Below are 19,609 nucleotides of genomic sequence, written 5' to 3'. Positions count from 1 at the left end.
AACGGGTATATCGTAAATGGTTATCGATTCCATACAAAAGACTACGGTATAAACAAATCAACAATAAATAGTGGCGTGTGTGTCAAGGGTAGCAACTACGGTGAAAATGAACATGATTACTACGGTGTTATAGAGGAAATAATGGAGTTGACTTACTTAGGCATGAATAACAGGGTTACGATATTCAAGTGTCATTGGTTTGATCCAACTGCAACAAGACTCGACAAAGCTTCAGGCATTGTGGAGGTGAATCATAAATCCAGGTTTGGAACATATGAACCATTCATATTAGCCTCGCAAGCTCAACAAGTTTATTATACTTCATATCCGAGTATAAAAAAGTCAGATAAAAATGAATGGTGGGCAGTTTGCAAGGTGAAATCCAAACTATACCCCGAGTATGATCAGTTACAGGAAGATGAGTTAGCTGAAGACAGTGATTACTATCAATCAGATGATGTCTGTGACTTCGCTTATGGTCACGATGTTGCGCATGATATGCATGTCATATCTCCATTGGCCGATGAAACATTCATAGAGGAATGTGATCCAAATGATGTACCAAGTGGATGGGCAAACAATGAAGAAGAAGAAGAAGAAGAAGAAGAAGAAAGTCAAACTAGTGACGAGGAAGAATTCTCAAGCTAGTGAGCAAAATCTTATACTACAAACCTCTATTTAAATGCATTGTAATATTTGATGTGAGTTGTATTGCAATACTTGGTGTGAATGATCATAAATTTTATTTGAATGTATTGTAATACTTGATAGGAATGATTCAAATGCATTGTAATACTTGATGTGAATGATTTCAATTATCTGAATGTATTATAATTTATGCAATTAACGAATGATTTGAATTAGTGCAATACTTGATGCCAATGATTTGAATTATTTGAATGCATTGCAATGCTTGATGTGAATGACTTGATTGCATTGTAATACTTGATGTGAATGATTTCAATTATCTGAATGTATTATAATTAATGCAATTAATGAATTATTTGAATTAGTGCAATACTTGATGTCAATCATTTGAATTATTTGAATGCATTGCAATGCTTGATGTGAATGACTCGAATGCATTGTAATACTTGATGTGAATGATTTCAATTATCTGAATGTATTATAATTTATGCAATTAACGAATGATTTGAATTAGTGCAATACTTGATGTCAATGATTTGAATTATTTGAATGCATTGCTTGATGTGAATGACTTGAATGCATTGTAATACTTGATGTGAATTATTTGAATGCATTGTATGACATATGTTATTTGTTAGAATATGGTTCGTGGAGGTTATAGTGGTCGCTCATCCAGTAGTAGCCAGGCTCAACCTTCATCTTCACGGGCTCCTATGATAGGTATATCATATAACTAATTAGATGCTTGATTAGTTCAAATGCACATTCTGAGAATTTCTAATGTATTTTTTTACAGATGATGTTGCGCCTGTACACGACCCACCTACACTAGTTGATCACACAAGTCAACAGCCAACACAGGAAACAGGGTCTTCTCAGGCTGGCACAAGAAGACTCATTCGAATAGTGTATATCGATAATCGACCGTAAGTATTTTGTTTTCAATTATTGCATATCTTTTAAATATTTTATATTGATATTTACTGTGTAACAATTCATGTGCAGCACGAGGTTTGAGCCACAAGAAGTAGTACGGGAGATTAGGAATTCACTTCTTCAACATCTACCAGGACCAGTTGCTCAATGGAAAGAGTACCCAAAGGAGGTGTTAGACAGATTGCGGTCCTCATTCATGGTATACAGTTGTTCCTCATAGTTAATGTGTTTCATATTTAATTTATTTAAGCAATGTCTACTAACTTTCTGAAAATATTTGTAGGCTTCGAATCGCTTTGCAACTACGGTGGAAGAAAATGATGCAAGGAAGGTGTGGCAGAAGGTGGCTGCCAATCGATTTGCAGACATGCTGCACACTATGAAGACTGCAACAAAAAAAGCATCTGGCGTAGTAGATGATCCATTACTGTGGAAGAGCCATGGTCCTATTACTATCAGGAGAGATTACTGGGATGAAATGTGCGATAAGTGGGCGGGAGATGCATTTAAAAATCGCTCTGCGAAGGCTTCACAAAATCGATCGAAGATGCCCGAAGCCCATCTACACACACGTGGATCTAAGACATTTGGGAGCCACCTAAAGAAAATGGTAACTCATCAATATATAATATTAATTTTATAAGTATTGTTGCAAACTTGTGTACTAAATCTTTTGTCATTTAACTTCGCAGGAAGCAGAAAAAGGAGGCAGTGTACCATATAAGGATGTGTTTGTAGAAACACATAAACGGAAGACCACGGGAGTCTTCGTATCAGAGAAGACGAGAACGACAATGGTATGTATTAATTCTATTAATAATCATTGCAATATATATGCAAGTTATCATAATGTTATCATTAATTATTAATGAATACTTTAAACATTATTTTGTAGGAGGCATATGAGCAACAGATGGTAGAGCGATATGGCGAAGACGCTACTCAGCATCCATCATTTGATCCTACAGCATGGGTGACTGCAACAGGTGAACCCAAAAAAGGTCGCGTGTTCGGGTTTGGGAGTAATATGAACATTTCACCAGTTATTGGTTCTTCCAGTTACGGCTCACCGACTTCTTGCGCCGACATAAGCTCCAAGCAGCCGACTATTCTTTCCGGTGATGATGTACGCGAGATCATTAATGAATCACTGAATAACTACTTCCAATACACCGTCGCCCCCTTTCTCCGAAATGAGATCAAGGCCGCTGTTCAGGATAGGGGATCTTCGATTCCAGGTCCCTCTCAGGTATAATCACATATATAGTTTTTTTGACTGTCTTAAAGCACATCTGAGCATGGTAGAATCACATATAGAGTTTTTCTAGATGCCTTAGAACACATATGAACATGCTATAATCACATATTCAATTTTTTTACTGCCTTAGCACACATATGAGCATGATAGAATCACATATAAAGTTATTTTGCCTGCCTTAGAGCACATATGAGCATGCTATATTCACATATTCAATTTTTTTACTGCCTTAGCACACATACGAGCATAATCGAATCACATATATAGTTTTTTGCCTGCCTTAAAGCACATCTGAGCATGGTAGAATCACATATAGAGTTTTTTTATATGCCTTAGAACACATATGAACATGCTATAATCACATATTCAATTTTTTGACTGCCTTAGCACACATATGAGCATGATAGAATCATATATATATATATATAACTTTTTGTCTGCCTTAGAGCACATATAAGCATGATAGAATCACATATAAAGTTTTTTTGACTGCATTAGAACACATATGAGCATGCTATAATCACATATTCAGTTTTTTGACTGCCTAAGAACACATATGAGCATATTATAATCACATATTCAGTTTTTTGACTGCCTTAGCACACATATGAGCATGCTATAATAACATATACAGTTTTTTAACTGCCTTAGAACACATATGAACATGTTATATATCATTTATGATAGAATCACATATAAAATTTTTGGCTTTGCCTGCCTTAGAGCACATATGAGCATGCTATATTCACATATTCAATTTTTTTACTGCCTTAGCACACATACGAGCATGATCGAATCACATATATAGTTTTTTGCCTGCCTTAAAGCACATCTGAGCATGGTAGAATCACATATACAGTTTTTTTAGATGCCTTAGAACACATATGAACATGCTATAATCACATATTCAATTTTTTGACTGCCTTAGCACACATATGAGCATGATAGAATCACATATAGAGTTTTTTTATTGCCTTAGATCACACATGAGCACATGATAGAATCACATATAGTGTGTAATTTATTTCATTATATTTTGTTTATCAATACTGACTGTTCTTTTCTTATGTAGGCTGCTAGCGATAATCAGGGTAGTGGAGCTGAAGGGACAGATAAAGACAATGAACAAGAAGACGCACAAAATCTTGGCGATGATTAGAGGACTGTGTTGAAGAAGTTCTATTTTTTTTATTTTTCCTAAATGTAATTGTTGAATTGTAAATAATTAAACTTCTTAATTTTAAGGTGGAACGATTAATTATTGTAGATACTTGTTATATGAATTTTTTTGTGTGGTTTGTTTTTTATTTACAGGAAATATAAATTGTACAGGAAATAGAAATTGTACAGTTCTCGGTAATTAATTTTTAAATAATTTTTTTTTTATTTTTTTTCGTGTTTGCGACGGATTAGCGACGGATGATTCCGTCGCTATTCATATTAATCTAGCGACGGCATAGCGACGGAATTAAATCCGTCGCCAAGCCGTGGTCGCCGTTTAGTACCGGCGGATTGGCGATGGAATATAGCGCTCGTTATTCCGTCGCAATTAGCGACGGACCTGGCGACGGAATAATTCCGTCGCCAGTTAGCGTCGAAATATTCGCGACGTAAGCATACTGTCGCCTCGTTGTCGCTAATCCGTCGCTAACCATGTTAGCGACGGATTAGCGACAGAATGTGGTCGTCGCTAATCTACTGCTTTGTTGTAGTGTTAATTGCCTTTAGAACCAAGCTCTTTGGCTATATAACCTTCTCTTTGACTATTTTCTTGGTAAATGGGTTTTGGAGGAAAAGTTCATTTTATGAAATATTGAACTTTTTTAAAAATGTGTAGAATTGACTTATAGGGCAAAGCCCTCAAAGGGCTTGTCAATTAAACTTTAAACTTTGGACTTAGACTTAGATTCAACCCAACCCAGCTCAGTTTGGTCTGGTCTAGTCTTGGTCTTGGTTTTGACCAATCTTTTTATCACTTCTTTTTGGACAAATTTAGACCTCATAAAACATCTTTAAAAGAAATTTAATACATTCTTAAAAGAAATTTAACACCAAAATGCTTTGAAAGGTTAACCAACCAGTCAAGGGTCATTCTAGACCAATATTGAAAGTGCCACCTAGCCTTAACGGCTAGCCCAACATTCTAGACATTAGTGGGTGCATATAAGAGTTTAATAGCCATTAGTGGCTGCATGCAGGGGTTTAAAAGCCATTAGTAAGTTGCATGCATGGTTGTAAGAGCCATTATAGGGCATGCTAAATGTTGTGGTCAATGGTCCTCTAAGGACATGTTGATCAGTTGTCCAACCCAGGTCTATATATACCCTAGAAGGCTCGTTAGTCAACAGATAGAGACCTGATATGGCTTGGCTGTTGTAGACTCCCTTCTTCTTCTTTTCACTCTTGTATCAAAAGGTGTTTTTTTTTCTATGGGGCTGCTCAAGGTAATCATGTTGTGGTAGTCGATTACCTTAGTGTGAAAGGTAGTCGAGAATAGCATGAGAGGTGCAAGGTTCGTTGTGTCCTAGAAGTAAAGGTGCAACTAACCCTATTGCACCGGGTTTCTACTCGTAGGAGAAACTATCGCTTTAAGAGAGTGTTATAGTATGTGCCTCCAAGCCAATTCGATTCATGTCAACACCATTGTCACCATTCAGATTGTGCGGAAATTCCAACAGGGATGTCATCGATAACCTTATTTTTTGCCAAAAACATGCGATCCTAGGATCGATCACTAACAAATTTGATCTTGCTGAACTCATCTACATGTTATGATAGAGGCAAAACAATTTGCACTATAAGATTCTAGGTCAGTTGTACGTACACATGATTTTAGAAAATATGTTATGGAGCAGATCATGTGATTGAGACCAGGTATTTTACAAAATACTCAGGCCATGCAAAACATAGAAGATCATTGTGCATGTAGCAATTTTCTATGTTTTATGCTTTACACCGTGGTCTTTTCCCATGTGGTCAGTAGGGTCTTGTGTCAAGCTAAAGTCCCAAGATCGAATCCCGAAAGCGCATCGGGGTTGTTGTTGCTTTATCATGGTTGAGACATGTAAGGCTGAGTGGTCATGTCCTCAATCTAGAGTTTTACCTCAGAGTGAGGTAAGCCCATTGAGTGACCTGGTTCTTGATGAGAGTTTTCCTTTATCATGAAAAAGTCATAAACGAAAACTAATTTGAGTTGTATGTAGATAATATCCAACTCATTGACATAGTCTTTGCGTCATAGTTATTCCACCCCCCTCTCAATTTTCTCACATTTTTCATTTCCTTTTTCTCATGCTACACAAACAAGTGAAAAATTTTCATTTAGAAAAATTATCATAACAAAACTTTTCATAGACAAAATTTTCTTTTTTCATGAAAATTTTCCTTGCTTCCACGTCGTCATGTATTTTTTAGTTCAATCAGAATCATTTAAAATATTTAACGACCCAAACACAAGCCTAGCCCTTTGATCACCAAATCCATGTAGGTTAGCCATTTAAAAACCCTACTCTTAGTTGTTCAAGGGATAATCTTAAAGTAGAGATGTTCTAAGTAATAAAGTTTAAAATTGAAGGCCATATTAAAACATGTAAGGGAAATATGGCATGGTGGCATGGCACTCTTTATTCAAACATACAGTTTATGATTTAATAAAGACCATGATCCCAAACATAGGTGATTTGTATCTGTGTGGTGTTTTTAATATGCTAACTATAATTATTTAATTAATTTAGCCCATGGTCAACTCATGAAGAGTATCATAAGTCACGTTACAAAAGTTCTTTAAGTGTTGTGAAAATTCTTTACCTTACGAAATTCTTAAAGAGTATCACATGAAATTGCAAAGTTGCTAAAAACTTGCGAAAGTCCTATATTGCAAAATTTCCAAGGAGTATTACAATGGTATTATGAAATTGTTTTTTCTTGAAAAATTCCTTTTTCATTTCATTCTTTCACAAAATAAAAGCACTCATACATTTTGCATTTATTCCATTCTTTCATAAAATGAAGTCACTCATACAATTTGCATTCATTTCATTCTTTCACAAAATGAAGTCACTCATACATTTTGCATTCATTTTATTCTTTTACAAAATAAAGTCACTCAAACATTTTGCATTCATTCCATTTTTTCACAGAATGAAGACACTCATACATTGCATTCATTTCATTCTTTCACAAAATGAAATCGCTTGTACATTGCATTTATTTTATTCTTTCACAAAATGAAGTTACTCATACATTTTGCATTCATTTAATTCTTTAACAAAATGTGGTCGCTCATATATTGTATTCATTTCATTCTTTTATAAAACAAAGTCGTGCATACATTGCATGGAGAGAAAGCAACATTATCATCTAACACATCTTAGGGGCTTTAATAGTTTATTAGAGTGAAGCCCCCCCATCGATTCTACATCATCATCATTCATATTATCTATGATGAGAACAAAACTGATTAACTTTTGCACTCATAAACAACTCACAGACTTTTGGTTTTCTATCCTACTCATACCATAAGATTTTACTGTTGATGTTGTTATCAAAAAAAATTATTGTCGATGAAGTATCATTGATGCTTTTATAAAAAAAACTCATCATCGATCAAGTGTTGTCGATCTTCTCACCACCGATGTTTTTACTGAAAAAACTCACCGTCGATAAAGTGTCACTCATACTTTTACAAGAAAAACTCATTGTCGAGGAAGTGTTGCCCATGCTTTATGGGTTTTGCACCGTCGATGAATTGCTGTCGATGATGGATTTTTGCAAAGCTGGAATGTCGCCCAAATATCGTTCGAAGGATTGGAGACCACCGATTGTGGACCAAAAAATCTCTAAGGTTGCAAAAATAGGGCATCTACATGAAAATAAAAGTTTAAGAAATGAAGCATCATTTATATAGATAGAAATTTCACAAGAAAAAAGAATTTCACAATACCACTGTGATACTCCTTGAGAACTTCACAATATAGAACTTTTACAAGTTTTTAGTAATTTTGCAATAGTTCATGTGATACTCCTTGAGAATTTTGCAAGGAAAATGAATTTCGCAATAAATTTTAGAATATCGTAATATCAATTATGATTTTGTTAACGAGTTTTGCAAGTCCATTAACTTTTAGCATCGTGATTTGAAAAAATAAAAAATTTGCAGCTGCGAGAGGTAAAAGCATCCTAAAAAAATTGGAAACCTGCAAAATTGTCCATTCAATGAATTTGGTAAATTGTGGGGCATTTTAAAAAATGCATCAACTTTGTTGTATAATACAATCATTTTCTTTAAACAGAATTCGGAGGGGGACCAAAGTGTAGGATACCTGGGAACATTTTCTTACCCTCCAAGTGATCACTTTTGAAGCAGTTGTCCTAGAACATCCCTTATGAAATAATGATTTTTTTGTATAGTTGTGATAGAATTGTTGTACATAAACTTCAGTTTAAAACTAATTATATAGCGAGATCTCTAACTAAACTAGCTAAGCGGAATCCAAAAATCATGAAAGGACCACCCCTCTATAGATTCCCTCTCAAGGGAGATACATAAACTCTGTATTAGAGTTATATTCTTAAATTAATGATACATGATAGGGTCCGTCTAACCCCCGTTTGCCTTTCAAAAAAAATTATATGTCATAATGAGATTATTCAAAAGTTGAATCCTACTCAACAAACTATGTAGATCCATTTGTAAAGGCAGGTTAAAAAAACAAAAATAAATAAATAATGGGAAATTAAATCCATCAACACCCTCCTAGTAGAATGCATATTTGTATTGAAAACCAGACCAATGTGGACCTCAATTTGGTTCGATCAAGCACCCAAGTTATTAATCCAAGCCATTTTTGATCGATTACGGACAAATACATCCAGGTCTTATGTTGAACACTGATTCAGTTAAAAGCATCCAAACCACATCCAAATGGACAAAATCTGACTATCATATCCTAACTATGCATGTATTTTAAGTGTACTACCAACGGGGCTCCGTCTCGTTGGTAGGATTTGTCAGTGCAAGTCTCCTTGTGGTGGGTGGCAAGTTGAATAATAATTGGCAAGTGTCTGACTAGGAAGCAATTCAGGTCATGCTAAACATGAGCTTTTTGCTCGTGCCAACATCGTGGTCGTCTGATTGCATTTTGGATGAATGCCACGTAGCATATAACTGTTCCATTAACTTTTTAACTTTTCAAAATACAAAACGGACAACCACGATGTTGGCATGAGAAAAAAAGCTCATGTTCAGCTGCATGACCTGATCTGCTTTCGTCTGACTAAACCCAGCTTGCCGTTAAAAAAAAAATATTTCAAGTGTACTAAACCCACTTGAGGTCAAAATGGGTTAGGCTGGAATCATATATCCATTAATGGGTTGAATGGATTAGGTCCTGTTTGACCTAGTCAACGGGGGAATCTAACAATGGAGACATAAAAAGAGCTGAAAATTTGAAAGAGTTCATATAATAAGCAGCAACGCTGCATCATGCATCGTCCACACAACCACCCATCTTGGCCTTTTCTCCAAATGGGCGGTGTCTCCATCTCAATGGTGAGATGGGTGGCCATCAAATGAGTGTGTATCTACTCAGAGCATGCATTGACATGTTACTGTCTGGATATTGCTTTAAAAGTTTTAAATAAAATTTAAATATTTTTAATAATATTTTGAAAGAAATACATTTTTATATATTATAATATCAAAATTTAATTTTTATTGATTAAAAAATTAAAAGTTTTCCCATTTTTCCAAAAATTCCTGAACTTACATGTGGAACCCCACAGTTGGCCAAAGGTTTTTATTTTTATGACGAGAAACTCTTGACGAAGCCAAGGAAAACCTCGGGTAGGGCTCTACGACAACCCTGCCTTAAGTGGCCCACCTCTGAAAGCTACGGACACACCCATGTGCTAAGTGATAATGCACGATAATATATTCATTCTTAATATATAAATCATGCATTTAAGTATCTTTCATTAATTTACATTTCATGCTTATGATGTTTCAAGGTTAAAGAAGTCATGGTTCAAATTTCGTGCGATTCAAAGTTAAAACCAGGATGTTATGACCGTTTTATGATTTCAGAGCGAATCCCAAGGCAATTCGAACCTTGATCCAGTCTAAAATACATCAATTGGATCTTGGATCCAATGCTAATGTGTTCAACAAATGCAAATCTCCAAATCCATTTCATAAAAATTCTAGAAACCCCTTGGAATTGATGCCAACCCCTTTTGTAATTTTCAGTTAGCTAGGTTGCTTTTTGAAAATAAGAAGACTTTAGATAATTAATTAGTAATTTATTAACCTAGTTTTTTTTAGACTATAAATAATCATTTTGGGGGTGTGAAAGGGGTCTTCAACCCCTTTCGTGACAGCCACTCTTCCTCCTCTTTATCCCTTCTAGTCAATTTCAACTAGCTCTCTGTCTTGCTCCTTTTCCTCTTCATTCCCTTATCCTCTTTCTTCTTCTTCTTCTTCTTTCTTTTCTTTTTTCAGCAAAGGAGATCTGATTGAAAGCTACTTTGGAAGAGATATGGACATATGCAACTCGTTGAAGACCATTCTTCTTTACCTTCACTCGTCGGATTCATTAAATTTTGCAAGAAATTTGGTGGATTCTCTTTATTCCTCTCTTTATTTCAAGCAAGGAATTGTGTGAGTTCATCCTTTGATTTGTTCTTATTCTTAGTTTAATTTGATCATTCTATAATTCTAAGCATGTCAATAGTTTAATTAGTTTTGTAGCATTACTTTTGAACCAATTTTCATCTTAAAAGAGATAGATCAATCAATGGAATTGCTTCTTGTGCAATTCGATAGGTCGATTATCTCTTGTTCATTAGAGTAGTTATTTCTTTTCAATTGTATTTTAATTTCTGTTTTTAATTCTGCAATTAGATCATTTAGGAATTAAATCTTAGTCCATGAATCTTAAATTTTTCATCCTTTGATCTAATTCAATAGATCAAAGTGTGAAAATCGAAATTGTGAAAATTTGTTTTTTGATGATTTTGTATAGCCATTTGTTTTGATTATAAATAGAGTTTTCATAATCCAAATTACGATTCATAAATTGGATCTGATTTGTGTTTGAGTGTACTTACTCTTTGCGAAAATTCATCAGAATTGGATTTCATTTCATTGGCCGTTCTGAGCTTTTTTCGACAGTATATTATGGTAACTTCGTTTTTTGTAATTTTTATTTTCTATATTTTTCTACTTTTTGTTTTTGATATATCTAGAGTTTTCGGACTTCAAATCCAAATCCGTAAAATGGATTAGATTTTTGAATGAATTTAATTTCTACTGTGAAATTTTTGTTCATTTTTAATTTGTTTTACTATACTGAATTTGTTACATACCGAAAGCTGTTAAAAAATTTGACAACAATTTCCAGAGTTTTGAAATTGTTGTTTATTTGTTAATAAATTGAGTTTTATATTTAATTTTACCATTCTTTAAATTGGAATATCTTTGTTTACATGTTGAGAACATATCTGAAAATTTTGAGAATAATTTGAATCAAATTAATATTTAATTTGGTCAAATTATAGAAACCTGTTATGGTAAGAAATTTTGTAATAAGCAGTGACAGAATTATAATTTCACGTGTTAATTCAAATTAGTATAGATATTCATATTTTTGCATTTTTATTGATTGTTTTTGCAGAGAGGCGCTATTTGCTGATTCCACAATATTGAAATGGAGTGAATTTGAATCTAAAGTGAAGAGGCAAAAAGCGAAAAAACTTCATTTTTATTTTTTTTAGCATTTTTCTTTTTCTAGTTAATTAAGTTTTTTTTTGCCACATTAAGGGTTTGTAATTAATTTCAATTTAGTTCTTGGGTTTGTAATAATTCTTAATTACATTTTATTTTTATATTTTTAGTTAATTCAATTTTTTTAAGGTAATAAATAATTAACATTTATAGAATACGAAGTTTTATCAACCCGTTCTTCGAGTTCGATCCCGGTTCTCATATCACTACCTGTGAGAGTTAGATTTTTAAAGTTTGATGACCAACTTTCATAAATACTTTTTATCAAAATATCATTTTAAAAATACATTGACAAAGTGAACACCACTAAGGACACAGTTGGGGCCAAAGGTTAAAGGTACAAACAGAAAAACATCCTAAACACCAACTTTTTGTGTCGGCCATAAATCACTTTTACATCTCAAATTTGAGGCACGGCCAAAGTCCGTGTTGAGCTTTTCTTTGTTCACATTAAGTGAAGAAGAGTCAAACGGGGCCACGGACTTTGGCAGTTCGAACTTTGTACGTTATCACATGCCACACATTGTGACATATACTTGGAACTAGGTTGCCTCACATTTAGTGGGGTCTCTAGTGTTGTAATTGGACAGGTAGAATGACACTGCTTTATACTGATTTGAAAAAGCGAGAATTTCTCAAGAAAATATTGGTATATATAAATATGTAAAATATAGATATAATATATGCTAAATTATAATATAAATATAACTATAAAAACCAGACATATTTATTGCACCCATATTGCGTTAAAATGCGATATATATTTGCAGAATAGGTGATTTTTATATAAAACTTGTCCCATGAAAATATCGTGAAAATTTTGCAATAGTTCCAAAGTATGTGATATTTGTAAATATGGTTCAAATACCACACGAGCCCATATTTCTGTCACATTTAGCTTTATTAGGCACAAAGCAAAAAGACCTAATGTTAGACTTCTAATATGCGATGCCTCGTTACAAGTTTTATGTTTTGTTGAAACAGTGAATAAGAATATTCCAATAAACATCATTTGAGGTTTTTTTCATCTTATATTATTTTAGAAACAATGAATAAGATAACAAAAAAAATAATGGTTTTATTGTAAATCCACGGAATGATGTTTTGAAAAGTTGTCCTACTTTAAGGCCGCGTTTGAAAGCGAGAAAATATCGCATGTCAAAAGAAAAAATTATCTTATATGAACATTTTCTTTTTTCTGTGTGACATGAAAATTGAACCGAGAGAGAGAGAGAGAGAGAGAGAGAGAGAGAGAGAGAGAGAGAGAGAGAGAGAGAGAGATTGTCATGTAAAGTATTTCCTCATTTTTCCTCATTTTCAAAGATGAGGAAATTCTTGCATAAAAAAACATAGATTCCTCATTTTTCCTCATTTTCAAAGATGAGGAAATTCTTGCATAAAAAACATAGATTCCTCATTTTTCCTCATTTTAATGGCGCGATGGTTCATGATCTTTGCTTCATGCCTGATGATGTCTGCAGCTGGTGCCACTTACATGTTTGGCATCTACTCACCAAGCATCAAGTCGGCGCTCGGCTATGACCAGCAGACACTCAACACCATCAGCTTCTTCAAGGACCTGGGCGCGAACGTTGGTCAGACCTCTATTGGACCACACAAGTGCCACCTTGGGCCCCACTGTCAAGGGTGAATCAGGTGCAATCACATTGCACACTTTGGGCATGTTTGAAAATAAGAAAAAATATCATAAGAAAAGAAAATTTTGCCCGTGAGAAGTTTTGATATGATAATTTTTTCAAAATGAAAAATCTTGGCTTCTTTGGGTAGCTGAAGAAAATAAATTTGAAAATCTTAAAAAATAAGAAAGAGAGAGAGGGGGTGGTGGTGGAGCTTTCCGAACATGGTTTTTTGAGAGGTGGGTGATGGTGGATGGTGGATGGTGGTGGTGTAAAATCATCGTTGAGATGATGGTGGTGATAGATCTTCTCCAGAATGATTTTTTGTAAGATGGGTGATGGTGGTTTGATGGATGTGGTGAGTGGTGGTAGTGAGATGGATGGTGGGTGGTTGTGGTGGTGGTGATCGAGATAGGATGACATGGGTGGTGGAGAGTGTAAATCACCATTTTCTCTTAGTATGAAATATTTTTTCACTTCTCTTCTAAGAAATGTTTTCTATAAAAAAAATATACTTTTTAGAAAAATTCTCTCAAAGAAAAAGTCTCTCTCGTTTGAAAGGGTCAGAAAAACCGTAATGTTTTTCCCACCTTGTATCACTTTCCTTATATCTTTCTCACTTTCAAACATGTCATATCATGTGCAGGGGCAAGCTAAAGTGTGCAATGTGATTTTACCTGATCTGCCGTTCCCACAGTCTACATAGTTCTAGCTAGTAACAATTTTAAAATTTACAAGGGGCAGCTTTTTTATTGAGAAGATTCCATCAAATGTATCTAAAGAGGGTCCAATCATGATATAAATATTGGGAAAGAAGTTTCACAAGGCGTAACAATTGAGAGAGTGTCAGATTATATTGGGAAATCTGACCTAGCAAGCTGTCAATCCTGTGAAAATATACCACTCACTAAGAAGCTCATTATGGTAATTACTTTTTTTGTAAACTGTGTAGAAATACTATATATATATATATATATATATATATATATATATATATATAACCAAGTAGATCTACAGTTAGATTCAAGAGAAAAAAATAAAAAATCTTTGAAAATTACGGTTCACGCCAGTTCTCATATTCCAGTAACTATATAATGTAATATATATATATAGAGAGAGAGAGAGAGAGGAAAAAGATGGTTGCTGCTAACCATTTTCCTAGCTAACAGCTGTGCTAACGGGACTTTCAAAGAGTGACCCAATTTAAAAATTGGTTCTATCTGGACCAATTTTATAACTTTCATGAGAAACCCCTTAACCTAGTGAACCCATTTTAATAACATTGCAGCCAAAGGTCCATAAAAGATCCAGAATCCTTCAATGCTCAAAGTAATTTAGTGAACGTTCAAAGTTCAAACAACATTGGACCTGACCCAACGAAAACCCGAAGTGCCTGCATCATTTAGAAGAATCAATCACCATGCCACTGATCCCCAAAGAAGTGGCCCTATTATTGATAATGGACGCTTCTGATAGGACCAAACAAAACGTTGCCCATTAGTTATCCAATTCCAAACACTACAATTCACAACCTCTTGACCTGTTGGTTACATCACATAAAATAAAAGCAAGGAGACAAAAGGGGCTCACAAATGGGCAATTCCTATTATACCTTAGATTTCTATTTCTAATCTTTGCTTTTCTCTTTTTCTTATGGGCCAAATTCGAGGACGGGACCTCACCATATTCGTTATTCTATCCTAGCTGTCTAACCAACGGCTAGGATTAGTCCACATCTTCACTGGATGCATCAAAATTGGACGGTTAGGATCAACATGAGATCCTCTCACATGTCCTAAGATAAGATCCCTTTTTGCCAAACTCATCCCTCTCTTTTTCTTTCCTCTACCAGCCCACAAACTCTCAAGTCAGAGTCAAGAGCATCCTTTGGTCTTTTCCACCACTCCCTTATTCTTATATAATCCCCCCAAAGGAGTGATTTGCAGAGAATGTTGAGATAGATAGAGATAGAGAAAGCGTTGTTGCCATGGCGAATTCCGCCATGAAATCAGTTAACTTGGCGATACAAGTGGTCAGCGGGCGATGGTTCATGATCTTTGCTTCATGCCTGATGATGTCTGCAGCTGGTGCCACTTACATGTTTGGCATCTACTCACCAAGCATCAAGTCGGCGCTCGGCTATGACCAGCAGACACTCAACACCATCAGCTTCTTCAAGGACCTGGGCGCGAACGTTGGCGTGATCTCCGGGCTTATCAGTGAGGTCACTCCTCCATGGTTTGTGCTGGCCTTGGGAGCTACCCTCAACTTTGGTGGCTACTTCATGATATGGCTCGCCGTCACCAAGCGCATCGCTCAGCCCAAGCTGTGGCAGATGTGCCTCTACATATGCATAGGAGCCAATTCGCAGACGTTTGCCAACACAGGGTCGCTTGTCACTTGTGTTAAGAACTTTCCGGAGAGTCGCGGGATCGTGCTTGGCTTGCTCAAGGGCTTCACCGGGTTAAGTGGAGCCATCTTCACCCAGCTGTACTATGCAATTTATGGGCAAAACCCTGATGGCCTCATCCTTCTCATTGCTTGGCTCCCTTCTCTCATCTCATATGTGTTTCTCCCTACCATCCGAGTTATGAAGGAAAGGATTCCCTTTCAACTAGATTTTCTACTGAAATTTAAAAGTTAAAGTGTGCTTGGTGACCATCTCACAAAATTCATTGTTATACCCCTATCAATTTCCAAAAGAAAAAGCAAATCCATAATCAATCCCCAAAACCCAAAAGTGAAGAAAAAAATCCAATTAAATAGTAAATTTTGCATTTAAAATAAATAATTAAGCATGGTTGAACGAGAATAATTTCAATCAATCTTACTAAATGATCTGGTGTTCCCTTTTCTTTTCTTTTCTTTTGGATAGGCAGAAGGCCAAAAGGATGAGCTGAAAGCATTCTACTCAATCCTCTACATCGCACTTGCCATGGCGGCCTACCTCATGTTTGTCATCATCATTCAGCAAAAGGTCCACTACACGGCTGCTGCTTACAAAAGTGGTGCTGTTGTCATTGTCTTGCTGCTGCTGCTCCCACTTGGGATTATTGTACACCAAGAGGTCTCTAAAATCAGACAGTCCGCAATTCCTTCTTACATAACCAACCAACCTAAAGAAGCAGCAGAAAAACAACAAGAAGCCAAGCCGAGGCCGGCGCTGTCGCCGCCTACACCGCCACCTCCACCGGCATCAAATAGTGCACCAACATCCACTGGAGCAATTGCTTGCCTCAAGAACATGTTGAGGTCACCTGATAGAGGGGAGGACTACACCATCCTACAAGCACTAGTTAGCATTGACATGCTAGTTCTCTTCTTTGCAACCATATGCGGCATAGGGGGTACCTTAACAGCTATTGACAACTTGGGTCAGATCGGCCAGTCGCTCGGGTACCCGAAGCAGAGTATCGGGACATTCGTCTCGTTAATCAGCATTTGGAACTTTGGTGGCAGGGTGCTCGCCGGCTTCGCGTCGGAAATTTTCCTAGCAAAGTACAAGTTCCCGCGCCCCCTAATGCTAAGTGGTGTCCTGCTACTCTCTTGTGTAGGACACCTCCTCATTGCCTTTGGAATTCCAGGGGCTCTATACGTTGCCTCCATATTAATTGGCCTATGTTTTGGGGCACAATGGCCTCTGTTGTTTGCCATCATTTCTGAAATCTTTGGTCTCAAATACTACTCTACCTTATTTAACTTTGCGGCAGTAGCATCACCGGTAGGGACCTACATTTTGAACGTGAGGGTAGCAGGGTACCTTTATGACAAAGAGGCCCTAAAGCACAGGGGAGGGTTGCCCAGGATTGGGGAGCTAACCTGCATTGGGGTACAGTGCTACAGGCTATCCTTCATCATACTTGCAGCGGCTACCTTCCTTGGCTTCTTGGTCTCTCTGATTTTGGTTATGAGGACTAAGAAGTTCTACAAAGGTGACATATATGCCAAGTTCAGACAGGCCAACAATGTTGAGATGGTCGACTCGATCTGCGACGAGCCCGCAGAAACCGCCGGTGGCACTGCCCAAGACCAACACCAGAAAACCCAAGGGATCTCGCATAAAGGGTAGTTTTGTAATTGTACATTGTAACACTTATTGGTTTAATGGTTACAATTTGTAGGTTGAGGTAAAGGACAAGAAACATTCACATGTATAAACAATGTGGTCACGGGGTTTCTTATAAATTGTTCCCCGTGATTTTGTATTCTTGGAAACAGCATATATATACCGTATCGTCGGAAACGCGCCCAGCGCCTTCAGGTATAACTTCTTTTTTATTTTGTAACTTTTACCAGCAGTCACGACCACCGCTAAAGGTCGTTTTATAAAAAAAAATGACGTTTTTTTCCACTGCTGACCTTGCACAATCAGCAACAGAAAACCGTCTGATATCATCAAACAGGTTGCGTCTATATATACTCTTTTCTTTCATGGGTACTGAACCATCATAACTTCTTTTTGTACACTTGATTTACACAATCCTGTTATGAAAAAGGTAACTTTTGAAACATGTTTTATGATTAATTTACTATGTTTTAGTGCATCTTTAAACCATCCTTATTTTCATGATTTGATAAACCATGAATTTTCATTATCTCAAAAATAAAATCTTATGGTACATTAGACATGCAAAAACCTCCTAACATACTAAATAAAACCATGTTAAAAACATCTTTATGAATATATCTAATATTTGATGGCTAGATTCATGCAAACAAGCGTCTACCATTGGTACAAAACCACCTACTCTCTCACTCTCACTCTCTCTCTCTCTCTCTATATATATATATATTGGCTACTAGTGAATGCCCGAAACCAATGAGCTACAAATCATAGGGGTAAGTTGCATCGACTCAATCTAACCACATAGATGTGTTCAACACACTTTGTTTGCTAAGGATAAAGTCTTGGATCTTGCTTTTCTGATTTAAAAATGTGATCTTTTGAGTTATGAAATTTTGGCACATTTTACACCATTGATTTTTGGACCCTTTTAAAAACCTAATTACTTGTCATAATCACATGATTCAAAACAAGTTTTCTACTAAACAAATCATGTAGATTACATCCATAACATTTGATCTACAAAAAATTAATTTTTTTTTAATAAACAAGTGATTTCTACTCATTAGTTTTGTACTTTCATTAGTAGCCAATATTAATCCACATATATATATATATATATATATATATATATATTATATGCTATTTGTATATGATGATATCAGATGCACGCTCAATGAGCTCACATATTTTTTTTCATTTTTTGCAGAGTCCAAGACCGCGCTAAAGGCTCTGAAGCACAAAATATAACGTGGGCTATTGATCGTGTTTGCGATCAACAATGCACATTTTGTCCGATATCATCATACGCAAATAGCGTTTGATGAATATACAGTGAGTGGTAGTTGCTCGATCATTACGAACTCGATGAAAAACTCAATCTTGTTGAGCGTCCATCGCACACATGATGGACACTTAGCATTTTTTTTCACAAGAAACACTGAAAAATGGTAAAATCTCACAAATTTGACCTATAGCGTGCTAGTAACCGCTGCTGAAAACAATAAAAGAAATATTGGTGCGTCCCCAGCTAACCTTTAGCTGCGGTTTTGAGTGCGCTAAAGGTTCAAAAGCATTGTTAAAGGCTTTTTTTGCGCATTTTGGCATTTTTTTGCAGTTTTTTGTGTGATGGACGGTCAGTATGATTGTGTTCCTCTTAGGCAAGTATTGATTGAGCATATATATATATATGAGAAGTGATGTGGAGGGGTTGAGTAAATCATATCTGTGGGGACAAACCTGTCGCATATGCTGTCTGAACAGTTGACTCCATGTGGAAGGTGCATGAGGTGATGCTCGATATGAATTCAATGTCATTGAGATACTATGAACTGCATGCATGACACCACAGCAATAATTGAGCTTAGGTCACCATCGTTAGTATTGCCAAAGAAAGGCAGGCTAATTTTGTACTAGTATACACCTAAGTAAGCATTCGGTGAGCAGCATTAATACTCAACAGAAACGCGTATGACTAATTAGTATTATTTTGAAAGATGAGCAAGCAATTGACTGTTATTTTCCTAGACCACAAAATGCAGATGGAGTGTTCATTCACGAGGATATAAGACGCCGTATCTTGACCAAAAATAAATACTGCTAATGTATTATTATTATTATTATGGTGATGATGACTATTAATTATTACAAAACAATTCATTGAAAAGAAAATAATGATAGAATATGCAGATATGATGAGTGAATGCCTTCCCTTCTTATTGGACACCGACACTCCTTTTCTTTCAAATTATGGTCTTTTTTTTTTCTTTCTTATTGGACACCGA

At 35.9% G+C, this 19,609-nt stretch overlaps 2 protein-coding genes across 2 annotated transcripts; both read left to right on the top strand.

Annotated features, from left to right (window-relative positions):
- The first annotated feature begins 15,248 nt into the window (after positions 1 to 15,248).
- On the top strand, positions 15,249 to 17,525 carry LOC149831597 (protein NUCLEAR FUSION DEFECTIVE 4-like). The gene has a single exon (XM_090014011.1). The coding sequence runs from the start codon at positions 15,249 to 15,251 to the stop codon at positions 15,903 to 15,905; it is 657 nt and encodes a 218-aa protein (XP_089870137.1). The 3' UTR covers positions 15,906 to 17,525.
- On the top strand, positions 16,197 to 17,661 carry LOC149831596 (protein NUCLEAR FUSION DEFECTIVE 4-like). Its single transcript, XM_090014010.1, has one exon. The coding sequence runs from the start codon at positions 16,197 to 16,199 to the stop codon at positions 17,328 to 17,330; it is 1,134 nt and encodes a 377-aa protein (XP_089870136.1). The 3' UTR covers positions 17,331 to 17,661.
- The last annotated feature ends 1,948 nt before the right edge of the window (positions 17,662 to 19,609 follow it).

This window comes from Nuphar pumila, chromosome 7 (genome assembly GCF_984573655.1).
Source record: "Nuphar pumila chromosome 7, dmNupPumi1.hap1.1, whole genome shotgun sequence".
Classification (NCBI taxonomy): Eukaryota; Viridiplantae; Streptophyta; class Magnoliopsida; order Nymphaeales; family Nymphaeaceae; genus Nuphar; species Nuphar pumila.
Note: the sequence above shows the minus strand (reverse complement) of the source record. Positions and strands in the feature narration are given on the sequence as shown.

What these genes read in the sequence shown, in the direction of transcription:
- LOC149831597 (XM_090014011.1), top strand. Translation starts at nt 15,249, where the DNA reads ATGGCGAATTCCGCCATGAAATCAGTTAACTTGGCGATACAAGTGGTC.
- LOC149831596 (XM_090014010.1), top strand. Translation starts at nt 16,197, where the DNA reads ATGGCGGCCTACCTCATGTTTGTCATCATCATTCAGCAAAAGGTCCAC.